Genomic DNA, 17,530 nt, shown 5'->3' with positions numbered 1-17,530 from the left:
GCTTGTTGTCATGTTAAGAGGCGTAGCTCGATGTTGCGTAGCTTCATGTAACGTACCTGATACTTTAATGCATTGGGGAGTGCTGGCACGAATCATGTGAAAGGCTCTTATCCACTATTTACAGAACAGCTAGACTTTAAAACGCTACTCTTCTGCCAGCAAGTCAATGCTTTGTGATTCGCTTAAGGGCTCTCAACTACGTTTAAAAGAAAAAACGGAGAAAGACAACAATCAGGACCACCAGCAGCAGGAAATAGAGAAGACTGTAACGCAGAGATGGGACTCATCTGAAGATGCATGTGCGCACTGAGTGAAGAAGGGCGTGGGGTCTGCTGTGAGAAAAACTTACTCATGCCCAATCTGCTGGAGGGAAGACAGAACATACTTCTGCCAAAGTCAGAAACACAACTATTTTCACGGCCAAATGTGGAAAATAAACACGGGTTAGAAGGTGTTGCAAGGCAGAACTGAAGTCGATTTATTTTTGAGATACAGGAAACAGAATTGAAGATATACATTAACGTTGCTTTAAATAGTCTTCACTTTACTAATTTTACTTCATGAAGTCATTGGTGATTGGAAAGATTGAAAACCAATGCATTGGTAAGTGTTAAGTTTTATAGCCAATCACAGACTGGCTACAAAAATGTCTGTTGGGTGCAATGAATGCAATGGTGAATCAAATCAAAGGTGTGAAAATTAGTCTGTCAGACTATCAGTAACCACATCCAGTCCCAAAGATCCAAATATAAAAAAGTCCTCGGCTCCAAATCTGCATTCTTGATATCCTTAGGGCTTCACAAATTTCAACAGTTCATATATTATACAATTATGGTCAGCATAGAGATAAGTGCGGTGTGTAGTGGACAGACTCAAATCTAAGGTTTGTGTTTGACGGTCAAAGACTACAATCCGCACCAGTTGATGGAAACGGTCTTTAAGGGAGTTTTTAAATGATTCCAGTTTTGCTGGGATTTGCTGGTGTATAAAGCAACAATAGGATAATTCATAAACACAGTTCTCAAATTGTTTTGGATGTGTAGCTTACATAGAAATGCTTCCCAGCTGTGATAATTTTTATGTAAATTCAATTAAACATAATTTACAAATACAATGTGAAGAAAAATACTTAGACAATGAGAAATTACATAAGAATGAAACTATGATTTTTTTTGCATAATCGTGCAGCCTTAATATGAATTTTTGAATAATACAACCCACAGCTGCTTGGCATAATACATGTAGTGCCTACATAAATACATATTCATACAATTATCTCATCTGTTCTGAAAGACACAGAAGATCCCTTTGCAACAAGGGGGGAATTTCAGAAGTGAAAAAAAAAATCACAAATATGAAGTCATTATGGCATAGCCACTATTGATTTTGGGTGGGTTACTGTAAGATTGTAAGTTCAAACACTGTAAATTGGTGTATTGTGTACTGGCACAGAAATGTTTCCTAAGTGATGCAACAAACTCAATTAACCATAAGAATATTTATATATACACATACATTTTATATATTTAATAGATTCATATATTTACATATGTGTTCTGAAGACAATCAAAGGACTTGGTGGTTTAGAACTTAACAAGGAAATGTGATTTATGATAAAATTTTAACTTTTTGGGAGAACTAACCCTTTAAAAGATTACTCCGCTTTCATAATGATAAAATCCATATAATTTACTCACCACTACGTCATCAAAGTTGTTTATGTTATTATTTGTTTAGTTGAGAAGAAATTAAGTTTTTCAAGGAAAACATTCCAGGATTTTTCTCAATTTAATAGACTTTAATGGACCCCAGCAGTTTAAAATTTCAGTTTCAACGTAGCTTCAAAGGGCTCTACAGGATCCCAACGAGGCATAAGGGTCTTATCTAGCGAAACAATAGTCATTTTTGACAAGAAAAACACAAAATAAGCACTTTTAAACCACAACTTCTAGTCTTGCACTAGCCGTGTGATGCGCCACCGCAACCTCATGTAATTGCGTAAGCAAGGCGACTCTCGTTTCGCTAGATAAGACACTTACTGTATGTCTCGTTTGGGATTGATTAGAGTCCTTTGAAGCTGCGTTAAAACTGTAAACTGTTGAGCTCCAATAAAGTCTATTAAATTGAGAAAAATCCTGGAATGTTTTCCTCAAAAAACCTAATTTCTTTTCGACTGAACAAAGAAAGACAAACATTTTGGATGACATGGGGATGAGTAAATTATCCAGATTTATTTTTATGAAAGTGAAGTAATCCTTTAAAATACGTTTACATGACGATGCGCTAAAACAGAAACATTGTGAAAACGATCCCCAGACAAAAAGATTTATTATGCTTGCCAGGGCAGTTGTTGACATAATACGCATGCACATGACATCACACTGATCACAGTTTTCATAATTTAGTGTTTTTGTAGTTTACAAAGAGAAGATAAAAGACATAATTTTAAAAAACGTGCACACTGAAGCTTGTTTTCAAAACTTAGTTTTAGGCGCTCAAAATGCTGTTGTAGCGTTAATCAATAGCAAAAATCAATGAAAGTTTTTCAGTTTTTAATGGAAAACAGTGTTGTGTAACTCCCCTTTAGAGGCTGACAGATTTGCAAGTTTACACTTCAGAGTGACAGAGTTAAACAGTTAAGAACTATGGTTGCTAGCTATCAGAAAATACACAAAATAGTATTTGAAAAACACATTTGCTTCTCAGGAGTTCTGTAGGCAAAATGTGTTTGTAAGAGTTATCAAACATTTAAGTTTTTGGCTACCTGGGTTATGTGTTATTTCCACAGAAAGCCTTAAAGCTTACAATCATCATTTATAAAGTTCTACATCACCCAGGCCTCTCAAATTTCATCTACCACAACAGTACTCACAAGTTAAGCTTGCTACCTTTAAACCTATTTAAGTCAATTTTGCAGCATTTCACTAATTTCCCTCATAATAAGCTCAGCAAATATGAAAAGTGTGCAGATTCCGTGTGGGCACAGAGATGAGTAAGCCAGCACTAGTGGCAGGGTTATATGCTTAAAACATTACATGCTTATTATGCAAATGAATATCATTGCCAAATAAGAGACTACTTTTGGTCATAGTGGGAGTGTAGCGTGTTATATTTAAACCCAAAATTATTTAAATTTAAAATAATTCCATTTCAATTAAATACAAAAATCACAGGAGAAAAATACCTTCATATAGTTGATAGTTTAACAAGGTGACACTAAACAAACCATTATTTTAGAATACAGCAGCTTAATTTTACAGCTGCAATCAGTAACTTGATCAAATAAGTGAACTTCAAACCAATTCAGTTCTAAAAACCAAGACAAAATTATAAACCTTCACCATGAGCTTTCCTTTGCATTCAAACAAACACCATTATTGCCATCTCCGCATAGAATATAATCACTTAGTGTATTATTTAATATTTAATTAGTAGTTTTCACAGTTCTGCTATTTCTATTTTTTAAGCTGGTTTAAAACAATGTAACAATGTAAAAATCACTTTAGAAATAAATTTGTATTGGTTGATTGAGTTACTGTAATAATTCAGTTATCAAATGCAGTAAAATGCAATTCTGTCAAAATACCCAGGCCTGGCACCATAAGGGCACAAAAGGGGGCATTGCCCCCTCAGATCTAAATGGTGACCCCTCAGTTTATTTTTGGTATTTATGGCAAGGTTTAAAAACAAGGCTTTATAAAAAAGATAACTTCTTAAAATCAAGACAGAAAATTAGGTTGCGCTATTTTCTATTTATTTTATACGCAACAGGGCTACGCCTCTCTGACTGGCAATGAAGTATAGATGAATAATTGCACTAAAAGATGACTGGACTGGAAAATAATAAACTTGGATTTCTGTAGCTGGATAACAATTTCTATTGGCTAACTGTCATGCTAAGTGCATGTGTCTTATATAACGCAGTTCAGTGTGTAAGGTCAGCAGTGAGTCCTGACTCGTGTGATTCTCAAAATAAAAAATGTAAAATCCAAAAACCTTGACTCAAAATTTAGACTGTGTGTAATAAAACGATCATCTTTTGTGAGTAAGCTATCTTTTCCCACATAGGTGTTTGTGTACAGGCACGCTAACAGCACAAAACCTGTACAATTTTAATTATAATACAGTATAGGAATGGGGTTTTATCCAACATTTATCCACGCTATTCTCATCGTTTTGATTTATGATATTCGTTAAGATATCAGTTCAAGTGGAGCTTAATGAAGAAATTCAATGTCAAAACAACAAGATTACAGCTCTTTTAAAAAAAGGTATGAAAATTATTATTAAATTTTAATTAAAATAATCACAATTTTTAAAGTTTTAAACATTTTATTAGTTTTGTCTGTTTAGTCAGCTGTGCAGTATACTTATGCAAATATTATCTATAAATCTGGCAAAAGCAAGTAATCTGTGTATTTTTCGGTTTAACGTTAAGCCCCCTTAAAAATTTAAATCTCCAACCAGGCCTGAAAATACCCCTGATCTCTCACCTTCTCCTGATTGAAAGCATCCATTCTCTTCATGGCTGTATCGAGAGCGGTCATAGAATCCAAGAATTCCTGATCCTGCTCACATAGTGGATTACTTAACAAGTCCCCTGAGATCTTCACTGCTGCTTTAGACATGGCTAAAAAACAAAGAACAACTTTATGATATTAAAGATATCATGAAACTCTGACTTTTTCCATGTTTAAGTGCTATAATTGGGTCCCCAGTGCTTCTATCAACCTAGAAAATGTGAAAAAGATCAACCCAGTAACTTGGCTCCCCTTGTGATGTCAGAAGGGGATAATACCTCCCCTTAATCTGCACTATCCAACCACTGTGTCATGAGCAATTCTGTCGCCCCTGGCAATTTTGCCCCCTAGAACCCCGCGTGATCCCATTGGCTGAAAAACTCCTCATGGGTAGTTTTTTTTAGTGCCTTATTACAATTCCTACAAGATTGCGTTATGATTTATGTAGTTAGAACGTTGTTAAAATTACAATTGATGTCTTTTAAATGATATGTTTCATATAGTAGTATATAAATTAGGTTATAGGTGGTGAGATCTACACATTGCTTGTGTCATTTTATGATTTATATACTGTACCCTTTCCACTTTTGTACTGTGTAAAGTTAAGTAATTTCTTCTAAAGAACATACATAGTTGAATTACACATTAAAATTATAATTTATAAGCCATGATTACTACACTTTTACTAAAAAAACTACATTTCGTAAGGTATTTTAATCATTTTCAAAAATAAAATTATTGTTTTTTGTAAAGCAGATGATGACACAAAACTAATGACGTGTCTGCAATATGAATATTAGTTCATTATATTATTTTTTGTAAGCATTTATTTAAAAAAATATTTTGCATGCATCTATTTTGTACAAAGTTATTAGCTTGCTAGACCGCTAACGCAGACAAGATATTGCAATTACACATTTTGAACAGGCTTTAGTGCTAATGGTCAGTTGCTCTTTATTGGATGACATAAAGCTTAAATTACAAACCAGAAGATTTTTTTCATTTCAAAATGTTGGCATAAGTACTGCAGGAACCCTAAGTGATTTTGCGAACATATGGCAAAATGACATGCTTGTGGCAAATCTTCATTGGAAAATGATATGAAACAGATGTTAAAAGTGTTAATGATATATCAAGAGAACAACATAGCTGAAAATAAACAAGAAAATTATAATTGTCTGCCCTATTAGAAGTTTAACAAACAATACAACTGTAAACTTATTTTTGGGAAATTATGAAAAAAATAGAGGTCCTTTGCAACTTTAAACGGGTCTGCTTAAAAGATGTTGATACAGCTTTATTATACAATATGAAAAAAATAAACAAAAGCTCTATGCCTGCCAAATCTTAAAGGACATTCACATTGTCTTATTATTAGTAATTACTATCCTTTTAAAAGTTATGATTATTATTCATAATTCTCAAAACAATCCTTTTTAAAAGATTTCATCACATAGGGACCAAAATGAAAAACTTTTCCTTCTTTCATGACTTTGCCCCAATTAGCTGAAGTAAATCAAGGCCTGTTTTGGGGACGTGGGGTATGAGGGGTGGATGTTTTATCTGGCTTCCTGCCTCGTGTGCGTCTGATCCGGATTGACGCTGACGTGCTCATCTGATCAGCATTCTGACTTTAAGCGGCTCTGGCAGGGAATGCGACGGACTGTAATTGGTGTTGGCACTATTGAAGCATCGGTACACACAGTCAGAGGCCTTTAGTGAATATTCATCAACTCTCAAACGATCCTCTCCGATGTGCTTGAAACCGACTTGTGAAGCTGGGTTGCAAATCTTTGTTCTTTTGCAGGTGTATTGCCTTGAATTTCACTGATTTGCAAACAACACTAAAATCATCTTAAAATACTTGTGACTTTTGACCTTTTGTTAACTTCTAGACAGAAGGCTTTTGTTTGTTAATGTGTAACACTCATGTGTTTGACCGCTGATATGACTCCCTGAGGTTTGGATCAACAGATGAAGTGCAGTTCGGACAATCTGCACAGCACATGTTACTTACCATGACAGATAAAAAAATCAGTTTTAGTCACACTACACAACACTAAAGTCTTTTTTACGTGTACATAAACTTATGCATACCCTCGAACACACAGTCTTGCAAAGTATATTTATTTGACTCATATGTGTGCACGTATGCGCATTGCGACAAAATGCAAAGCATCTCCTAGGCTACATACTACATTCTCCTGTATGTGTGTGTGCAACCTACACATACAATGTATGCGGTTTCAAAAATCCTTTTGATGACGAAAAATGCATCCGCGGACCCTTGCGTACACATAAAAATATATATATATGGGTTGCATAAAATGTGTCTATTGCATTCTTACAGAACACACATACTGATAAAAATGTTTACCTTGTAATGCAATGCAAGTCGCATAAATATAAAACATGGTTTCCATCTACCAAGTGTAGTACGCTAAATTTTGTTTCGTCAATCAGCGCAAAAATTGCAAAAAGTGATGATGCAAGGTTTGATGGTTTTCATTCATTATAGTTAAGCGCAGGTCCTATGGCTTATCCTCGACGCCATAGGCTATCCATCGGTTTTTGCAATTACACATGCAGACCGCTAGTAGGCAGTATCCACGTGTGTAACCCAAAGTAGCAGCAGCTTACGACTTTTGTTGCAGTTTAAGTTAAATCACTCCTCAACGTGGCCCATCTATGTTCTTATAGTCGCGAGCGGAAATGCCTATAAAGAAATGTGACTCTGATTTGTTTGACCTGAAGGGGTTCTAGTGGCGGCTTTTGGTCCGTGTTTTTTGCCGAGGTGTGCGTCATGCTACGCATGTGACTATAAATTGCAGGGTTTCCAGCAGCACATTTCAGTTCGGGTGGCCTGCCTAAGCTTGGAAACCATACCGCCTTAACTAGGTCCTCCAAAAAAATTAATAAAATTCGGTGCACAAAAGGCCGTCAAGTGCATCTCAGAGAATAGTGCATACGCGCTTCACACCGCAAGCGGGGACACGCGCCACATGGCCAAAATGAGAAAGACCTGGTCTGGACCGTCACTGTCTGGAGGATAACTAGCTAGTTGATAAAACATCTCGGAGATTATCGCGGACGCGCTTCACACCACGAGCGTGCACGCGCACCACACGGCCGAAATGAGATAATGACGTGGTCCGTCATGTCTGGAGGATAGTCAGTTGATAAAACGCGTGTCCGTGAGAACTGTAATTGGACTTATGTTTTGGATTTATTTACTCCTGTTATTGTATTAGTCTATAGTTCTTGCAAATTTAAAGTAAGTTATCTGGTGATTTTTGTTGTTTGAGCAACCTGCTAGCTAGGTTTCACGTGCCTGTTGATGAGATATAATTGTTTAGCGCTCTGGCTCACTTTATTTATGTGCATTTTTACATGCTACAGTAGTAACACTCCTTTAAGATAATGTAATTAATAGTGGGAAATAATCTATCATCGTTCGCCAGACGTTCTACATCATCTGCTTTAGTTTGTGTTTATTAACCCTTTAGTTTCACTTCAACACGCAGCTATTCTCGTTAGAGGTAAACCATTTAATTCATTAATAATCTAGTATTTGTTCATTTTCTGTCATAATTTTGAAGAAATTAAGTTTTAAATAAAAATATTCTAATTTTCATTATGACGCATACGCCCCGCCCATTTGATTGCCACGCCCTCAGCAACCCTTAACGAACAAACTATGCCCTTGATCCTACAGGTGTAGTTTTATATTAGCTGAGAGAAGGGGAAGAATAAAAACAAATTGAAATCACAAACCTAAATCAGCCTCTGTGCTTTTCTTCGTGTCTTTATGAAGCTTCTTTGTCTGCTCTTCCAACCTAAAACAAATGCAATGAAACATTAGTTGTCAAGACACAAAAAATAACATTGTCTAAAGGTGAAAGGTTATGCTTGACCCTCTATAACAATGCTAGATATCCCATTTGGGGTACCACTCTAAAGGAGATTTATTGCTGCCTTTTCAACACTGTAAAATATAAAAAGTGTTATACAAATACTCTTTTGAAAATCCAAGTCTGAACAATTAGAAAAAAAGTCAACGCTTTCCCATCAAGCTGAAATGACCCATCATTCAAATTAGTTGCAGAAATGATACAACCTTACAGACACACCAAACAGTTTAATAGTTTCCAGTTCTGAGCGATAATAACAATAATAGTAATGCCTGCTTTGTCAAACACCACCAATTATGATTTCCCACAGAGACTTTAATGATACTCTTCTAATGGAAATATTGCTACGCTCAATAGTTTCCACTATTTACAGAAATACTTAGCAGTGAACATATGGATCCTGTAAAACCAATAGTTGTAATTGTTTTAATTAGACTTGAACTGAACAGCAACTTGTCATATTATAGTATCAAATGTCTCTTATCAAATTGAAACCAGAGAAAAAACAACCAGTGCTATTTTTAAAAAGCTCATCTGTAAGTATCCATTCATGTTTTTGTGCGACTGTAGCGTTTTCTGAGCGCCAGAGGAGATCATTCACAGGGTCTTTCGCTGTAGCGATCCCTTCACACCCGTGGGGGTTGTTAACAACTGCAATTACCGCACTACCGCTGTTCATTATAATCAATTAGGTGGAAAATTAGACATGGACTGGGGGTCTCCTCTGAGCCACCTCTCACTGCCTTTATTACTGCGATTAAGGAATACCACAGAACAGTGGCAAATTTAGTATTATTTGGACTGTGACAATAAAAAAGAATAAAAGGACAGGGGATGATAAAAAAAAGAGTGTGGGAAAGTATATTATGGAAAAAAATATTTGAAAAGATAAAAAGGAGGAGGGAATCATGGGTAACTGGCAACGAATTGAAAGAGAGACTCTTAACAAGACGTGATAAAGGACCCATTACAGTAGGTGCTAATAGAGTAGAACTGGCCCAGCTGCTCCAGACGTCTGGCATGCGAACGTGCTACCAAAACGCCTCGTCGCAACACGTGAATGGCATTTGGAGATAGCGCAGGTCACAAGCCAACACATTATCACCAAACCTCCACTTTCTGACGTGGTATAAGGGCCGAGGGAGGAAAAAAATTTGGGGAGTGGGTGGTGGTTAAGATGTTAAAACAATGCATCTTTAGGGATCCCTGTACAGCGAACGGAAATCAAATTAAGTTTTATTCATTTTGCTTGATGAAAGTAAGTCAGTCTCAATCAAATTATGAGATTTGGAGCATAAAAGTTTAATTTCAGTCATTTATTTCACTTTAATTTTACTCTTTGGCATCAAAGTTGATCATTCTTTACATTATATATATATATATATATATATATATATATATAAGATGATTTTATATAGAAAAACAGTAAAATCGCAACAAAAAAATTACCACCTTATTACCATGGTTTTAGGATTAGGTCACACAAAATTTGAAATTCAGTCATTATTAAGACTATTTTTATTGTTAGTTCCCTATTCAATTGTTAAATGCTTTCTCATTTGTAAGTTGGTTTGGATAGAAGTATCTGCTAAATAGGGATGCACTGATACCGATACTGGTATCGGGTATCGGCCTCGATACCACATTTTCTAAAGTACTCGTACTCGTTAAAAGTCCCCCGATACCAGGGATCGATACCACGGTCTGAGAAATGTCTATGTTTGAGCGGCGTGTAAGGGGTTAATGCCTCGTGTTGTCAAAAGAGGCAGAGTTTACAACAAACTGGAAAACTAGTCCCTTGTTTTTTTGTTAAATTATATGACTAAAGCTGTTACCTGTAAATTTAAAACATGTTTTTTTTTTATTAAGTACTCGGTATCGGTATCGGCAAGTACTGAAATGCAAGTACTCGTACTCGTATTCCAAAAAAGTGGTATCGGTGCATCCCTACTGCTAAATTAATAAATGTAAATGTCATTTAGAATATATGACGTTTTTCGGCATATATAGCAGGGGGGGGGTCTATAGATATTTCATGCATTTTGACGTATTAACTCTTCCCAATGACAATGACGAGTGTTGTGGCGCTCTTACCCAACTTATAAAACTCGGAAGCAACCCCTTAGGGCAAACAGTAAAAACTCTGTGTATGTTTTAATCATCAACATCCTTCACAAAAATGCATTTATCTGCATATGAGGAATGCAATACTATTATAAAGGTACTCAATATTAACATGATATAAGCAGAAACAGCGTGTGTTAAGGGAGCTTTAAGAATAGTTAACCGCTTTCGTCCCCCACTGGACCTCACTATGTGATAATGTAACAAAAAAAGCAATATTTTTTACATTACATTTTAATTTATTGATTGGTTGATTGATCCCAGCATTTACATTTTTTATAGTCTTTGATTTAACAGGAAAGTGTAGAATAACAAAGGAAAACAATGAGAACATTTCAATATATTACTTGAATTATCACTTTACAGTAGGGTGACAACAGATCAGTTATATTATAGCTGTATTAAGCAGTCTGGTTTACAAAGAAATCTATGGTTCATTTGTGTAAAATGAATAAGTTACATAAGCAGCGTTGACCACAATCCCGAATGAATACGGCAACAATGGCTTCACCCATGGCACACGTCTTGGGAAGTAGATTTTGACACCACCACAACCCCCAACGTCACTACCACAACCAAAAAATAAATACAAATTTCACGAAGACAACAGACATTATGTATTTGAGCACTGGGGTGTGTGTAGTTACATAACTAGAGGCGTTCTGATAGCAATCAAAGCAGAGGTGCGGCCCTCTCAAACAAGTGTTCAGGCCCCTACATGTCTGTGCCCACCCCGTACAAGCTTGTGTGTATGATATGCGCTTTCTAACTCTCTGTACTGGGACTACACCTACACAAGCGAAACTAAAGGGACAGGGTTAGTCGAAGAGACACAATGCACATAGATCTCTACCAATGACTTTTGGCCTGATTTAACAAGAAAGTGGATATGAAAAGCGTGCAAAACAGAAATGCTAGGCTTGCCCCTCACATTAAGTCTGGATTAGTAGTATGAACTGGCTTTGTGAGGATGAATCTCATAAAACAACATCTTCAGCTTTTATTTTACCCCAAATTTTCCATAAAAATCTTACTATCATCAAGCATTGCCTCAAATGCCCACTATTCCAACTACCATATTATCTATAATATTTACATAAGTCGCATGGGTAATTTGTAGAAAAAGCCAAAAATACATTGTATGGGTCAAAATGATAAATTTTTCTTTTATGTCAACGCCAAAAATCATTAGGATATTAAGTAAATATCATTAGGATATTACGTTTTATTTTATTGATGAAATTTATTTGTACATTTTATACAGCAAATATATCAAAACTTTATTTTTGTGAGTGAATGCAATGGCCAAGGAATTATATGGACAACTTAAATTGTGATTTTTTTTATATTTAGATTATTAAAATCCAGAATTTTAAATATGATCCTAATCTTAAAAAAACATACATCAATAGAAAGCTAACCTAATAATGACTAATTTTGGGGCCCAGGGTCACATTTTATTTTATTTGTAAGACCCATTATTCATAATGGTTATTCTCATCACATTCTCTCAATACATTCTAGTATTTAAAAAAATATTACATTAAAGCAGCATCACTCTAAAACAATAACAAATACTACTATGATATATAAATCTTGAGTTTTAAATAAATTTAATAATGTTTATGCAAATAAACAAATAAATAAATATGTAAACAAATAAATTAATAAATAAATATGTAAATAAATAAGTAAATATGTAAATATATATATAATTTGTAAGAAATATACACAGTAAAGCTAATTATATAACGATAAATTATATTATTATAAATGAAAAATGGTGAAAGGTGTCATGAAAATAATGTCAAAAATCTTTACTGGCCTAAAATGGGCTTTATCATCTTTGAGCAAAATATTTTATACCACTGTTTTATTTTTTCTTAATTATTAAGAATAAGTGAAATATAACAAAGATTATCAAGAATAATTTTTCATGACCTGCTTTATTGGTGTATTACAGTGGTTCCAACCTACCAGATTTTGGGGGGTGGGCAGGATCCGATATGCTTTAAGTTCAAATAAAGATGCATAAAATGTAACCAATAAAAAAATGTAAAAGTTTTTTTTATCATATGCTTACAATGCCAAGATTATGTAGTTAAAATAGTCTCTTATGTAAAATAATTATTTACTTTTATTTGGGAGTTTGGGAACCACAGGAGTAAGGGACAAAACACATTGGTAGATTGAGCCAGGGTGAATCTATGTTGCGATTATATTATAAAAAGATGCTTCTTCTGTAGTTCAAGTCAGGCTATCACCTGAAGCACTAAAAATGCAACACAACAGTACACTGTTTTGGTAAAAAGAATCACTTATTTTGTGTTAGGGTCTTATAACAAACTAGACCACCATGGTGGTTTTGATCAAAATGAAATCTGATGTCGCTCTATTTTTAAAATCAAACGTCATGCTTCAGTATGACAGAGTTTGTTCCTGTTGGGAAAACAAATGTTCATATGCTTGTCTTCTTTTAAAGTAAGACCTTTTGGTGAGAAATTGCAGGCAAGCTAATGATACAATTCAAAAGTCTGTGGGCAACAGAACTACAAAAAAGAAAAAACATTGGACACGTCAACTTACTTTTGGAGCTTCTCATATTCCCTCTCAAAGTCTCTTTCAACCTGTGGAAGACAAAGTATAAAGATACGTGAGAGGAACGAGACAAAGTGATAGAATAATCTCTTTAAAAATCGTGTGGGCAAACTGCTCTACTTTCTAAACGCTCTCCTGGGTGTGTAATCACAAAAACAGGATCTACAAGGCAGAGCTGAGATCGAAAATCCACGTAGCCAACAGAAAAAAGCGACTTGTATGTCATTTTAAGATGTTTAAGCTATTAGGCAAAAGATCGCCGAGAGGATCAAATAAAAAAGACTTTGGAAATGGGCAAGCACAATCACTCGTTTGGAGGTCCTGTAATTTTGTGGTACTCCTCTTGCCACATTAACTTGTGTCCATGCCACCCTACCGCTGTGTGTAGGGGGTTAAATGATGTCAGAATTGCAGAAGCATGGGTTCCTGTCCTGTGGTTTGGTGGGAAAAGCCTGTAAATAAACAATATTTGGGCAGGCAGGCTGCCGGTGTCCGGCCTGTGGCCTGCTCGCTCACGGGTGACCATAAAAGTGTGGCATAACAGGAAAGGAGGCGAGCTGGGAAACAAGGTGATGAGGGAGAAGAAGAAATGAGAGGATGATTTACTTCCTTAAAGGGAGGAAGAGATCAGGACACCCACTCGCAGATACGGATGTCTGCAAAGTCCACAACAGAGAAGTTATGATGCACTAATATCATTTAAACAAGGACTCAAAATACTTTTGGTACCAAACTAGACAAAGTAAACATCCTAATTTTAAAATGTTCTGTCTACCTGAAAGAGTCTTGAGATTATTAAATAACTATTCTCTCAAAGTCTATGTAAAACGTCTGTGGCATGCTGTCATTATCACAAACAATCCTTCTGATGGGTTGCTCAGTATACATAAACAGACAAGAAAGGCATTTACAGTAAATGAACTTGCAATGCAAGACTGTAAAGGGCAGTAACACTCAGACAAACAGTAATTACTGACAGCTTCTCTGAAAACAGCGACTGCAGTTTATTTCTGTCATTCATTATGATTGGTGTGGTTTTTAGCAGATTTTTTATTTTTGGGTGACCTATCCCTTTACCTCCCTCAAGGTCAGAGAGTGCAATTCCAGAAAAGCGCAAATGGGAGTGGTAATATCTGTGGGTTATTTACTAAAAATGCACAATAAAATAACAGGCGCAAAAGCTGATTTCCATAATGACCAACCCATTATAAAAAAATTTGTTTAGAGATTAGCTGATGCTACTCATGCGCGGGTGATCTACTAAAGCCTGATGCGCTTAAGTTCAGCACCACGGACATTTCAGATGTAAATTTGGGGTGTGAAATCCCAGCCGCCTACAAAGCTTGAGGACAAAAATGAAGGTTTACAAAAGTTTTGAAACACCTGGTATTGTGTGACTTTAGTGACTTATTTCATCCAGCAAATAAAAAATAACATGGCTTGGCAAACAATATTTTTAAATAATATGTTCCGCTGCCATTCCAAATAAACGTTGCGTGTTAAAAATTCAAGGTGCAAAATGATTTAAGAGATCATTTTTTCGGCGTTAAATAATGGCGCAAATACCAGTAATATCACACATGCAAACATTAGTAAATTGCGCTGGCTGAATGATTTAAATACTCTCTGTATTGGAAACCCTAGAAATGCATATACAGTAAGCTCTGGGACCTCATTTATAAAACTGTGCGTAGGATCCTTACTAAAAGTCTACATACGCATAAAAGCCAAAAAGAGGCACACCAGCAAGCAATATTCCTTTTATAAATCACAGATCACCTGAAAATGTGCGTACGTGAATCTGCCTCACATCCCACCCTATACACGCCCATTTTTAACCATATATAGTCAATGCAAATCACCTCCTGAATGCTGATCCTCATATTAATGAGACTGGGATCCAATTGTTAGTTCGTAAGCTAAATGCGCCCAGCCAATAAACACAAGCCATTTCGTAAACCTCCAGCATTGGAATCACGCAGCATTACAGGATCACCGAAGCATTTATATATGCCAAAATCACAGCATAAATGAGAGGTATCAATCAAATAAAATAGATATGTGTTTTCTGCTCCTTTTGCGCACGCGTCTGATATATGCGGACTGTTCTTCAGCCACACAAGCTTTCTCCTCTGCTACACAAAGAGCAGACATATAAAAATAAATCATTTAAACTTAAAAACATAAATTGTAATTTCCTTTTACCTAACAGACTTGCATTAACTTGTGCACGTGAGTAAATATTTATTTTAATGTAATGGTTCTTCATGCAGGTTTTCATCATATTTAGGAATAACAATAGCATAGAGAGAAACGATTGTCTGGGAGCTTGATGGCTGTATTTTCACACTTTGACACTTGATGATTAAAAATGCACATTAATTAAGTATAACTTTAGTTTATTTACACTGTGTTCTGCAGTTATGTAATGGATATTTGATGCTATCCATCTGTTGGTTCATATCGTGCTCCCGTAGTGGACAACGTGACCTTGAGACAGCGCTGATTAAATAGTTAAAATGATTTTTGATTTAAGATTGAATTTTACAAGATGTATAAGAAACAATTATCAGTCAGTACTAACAATGCTGGATTTCATCATCATGATAACGTGGATTTAGCGTATGATATAGAGTGAAATTACATATGTGTGTTATCAATATTTATAATAATTCTTGTCATATTTACTTTCTTCAATCCGATTTCAGTTCACTTTCTCGCTATCTGTGTCGCCAATTCCCATTAATTGTCTCCAAAAATGTGCGTACGCATGGGTCAGAGTTTGCTTACAGGTGCGCACATTCTGCCGTCAAGTTTTTCTTTATAGATCACAACTTTTGCGTGGGAAGTGGCGTACACACGTTTTTAGCCCGTTTTGTGCGTACGCATGCTTTATAAATGAGGCCCCTGGACTCTACAATATAATTCTATCCAGGATTATGGAAGGAGGGCTCTCTGGTACCCGATCTCTGTCTGGCTTTCGATTTTGGCTCTTAATGCCTTATGTGTAACCGTTTGCCTGACTCACAACATCGGCCAGTTTGATTAACCCCGTGTCTGGTGATATGGATTCAGTGCAGACCAGTTGCAGCCTTGATCCCCATTTAGCCAAAGATCAGTATTGGCTTGCCGATCTGCCAAGTGTTTTGCATTCTGAACTGTTTTCAAAAAAGCATTGTTTTGCCCTTAACTGTTTTTAAGACCTGACAATCTTCTTGTCTGACCAATAGCAGATAAGAAGAGGCATTATTTTCCAGTAGGTTTGGTGCCGCTAAAGACACAATAACAAAACAATGAATGTACAGAGAAAAAAAAAGTACTTACTGTTTTTGAAACAATTTGTTTCTTTGGTTGTCCTATTTTGAAAGGAATCCTAGGAAAATCAGAAAACAAAATTAACACTCAATCTCTTATCTGACACCTTAGTAAAAAAACATTAACAGTTTACAAAGGCTTATTTGATGACAAAAACATCAGGTAAAAAGTTTGAATTACATGAAGAATTCAGATGTTCACTATAGAAACCACAGCAGTACATCCATTAACATATGGAGTGCATAAATCCCTCTAAGAGGCCATCAAGAGCGGATACGAGTAATGAGAAGTGGCTGTCCCCACCGTAGGTCTGGTTGTGTTTTGCCGGGTGAGTCTACATGTGCACATCTTACACATATGTACAGTACACATGATGCATTCATACAAGCTCTGGGATGCAAACAGCATGATGACACCAGAGTACACCTTCAAACATGAACCTTAAGGTAATTGTTCATTTCAAATACTGTGGGTTGTGATGTTAATATACTATAATTTTTACTGAGTTTTACTGTTTGCCCTAAGGAGATACTTCCGGGTTTTATAAGTTGGGTAAGAGCACCACCTGGTGGATAATAGCGAAAATACGGATTGCCGGAAAAACTCGTCATTGGCAGAGAAGCATTTTCTCTTAATTGACGAGTTAACTAATCAATAGCGGGGAAAGAGTTAAGCTCAAACTGCCCTAAAACACTTTTATTCGAGGTTGTTTGAGCTACTAACCACACGCACAGGTTGGCAAGCACCTCACGAGACTCTTTATAGAGTCCGTCCTCCACAGAATCATCAGTCTGATTGGTTATTTTAACTTAAAGGTGGGACTTTTATCCCCATACTTAGAATTGCATTGCCCCCTATTCATAGTAATTGGAGTGACCAATCATAACAATTTCTAAAAGGGAACAATGTAAACCACCTGTGTGTTTTTCATCAGTAATACATACAGTATGCACATCATGTGTTAATCTATAAATGTACACTCGGGACGGTCTTTGTTAGGGTTCAGTTGAACGTTCCTCTCACAAACTTTAAATATTAATTTCACTCCGTTACAAATCTGAA

At 35.8% G+C, this 17,530-nt stretch overlaps 1 protein-coding gene across 1 annotated transcript in view; it reads right to left on the bottom strand.

Annotated features, from left to right (window-relative positions):
- Positions 1-17,530, bottom strand: part of bin3 (bridging integrator 3) — a 78,766-nt gene that overhangs the window by 39,733 nt on the left and 21,503 nt on the right. Inside the window, exons 2-5 of the mRNA XM_065247673.2 lie at positions 16,478-16,526; positions 13,142-13,182; positions 8,295-8,356; positions 4,494-4,630 (exon numbers count right to left, since the gene is read on the bottom strand). Of these exons, the coding sequence (XP_065103745.1) occupies positions 4,494-4,630; positions 8,295-8,356; positions 13,142-13,182; positions 16,478-16,526 (289 nt within the window). The remainder of the gene's footprint in view (positions 1-4,493; positions 4,631-8,294; positions 8,357-13,141; positions 13,183-16,477; positions 16,527-17,530) is intronic.

This window comes from Paramisgurnus dabryanus, chromosome 11 (assembly GCF_030506205.2).
Source record: "Paramisgurnus dabryanus chromosome 11, PD_genome_1.1, whole genome shotgun sequence".
Lineage (NCBI taxonomy): Eukaryota > Metazoa > Chordata > Actinopteri > Cypriniformes > Cobitidae > Paramisgurnus > Paramisgurnus dabryanus.
The sequence above is the reverse complement of the archived record's forward strand: the minus strand, read 5'-3'. Positions and strand labels throughout refer to the sequence as shown.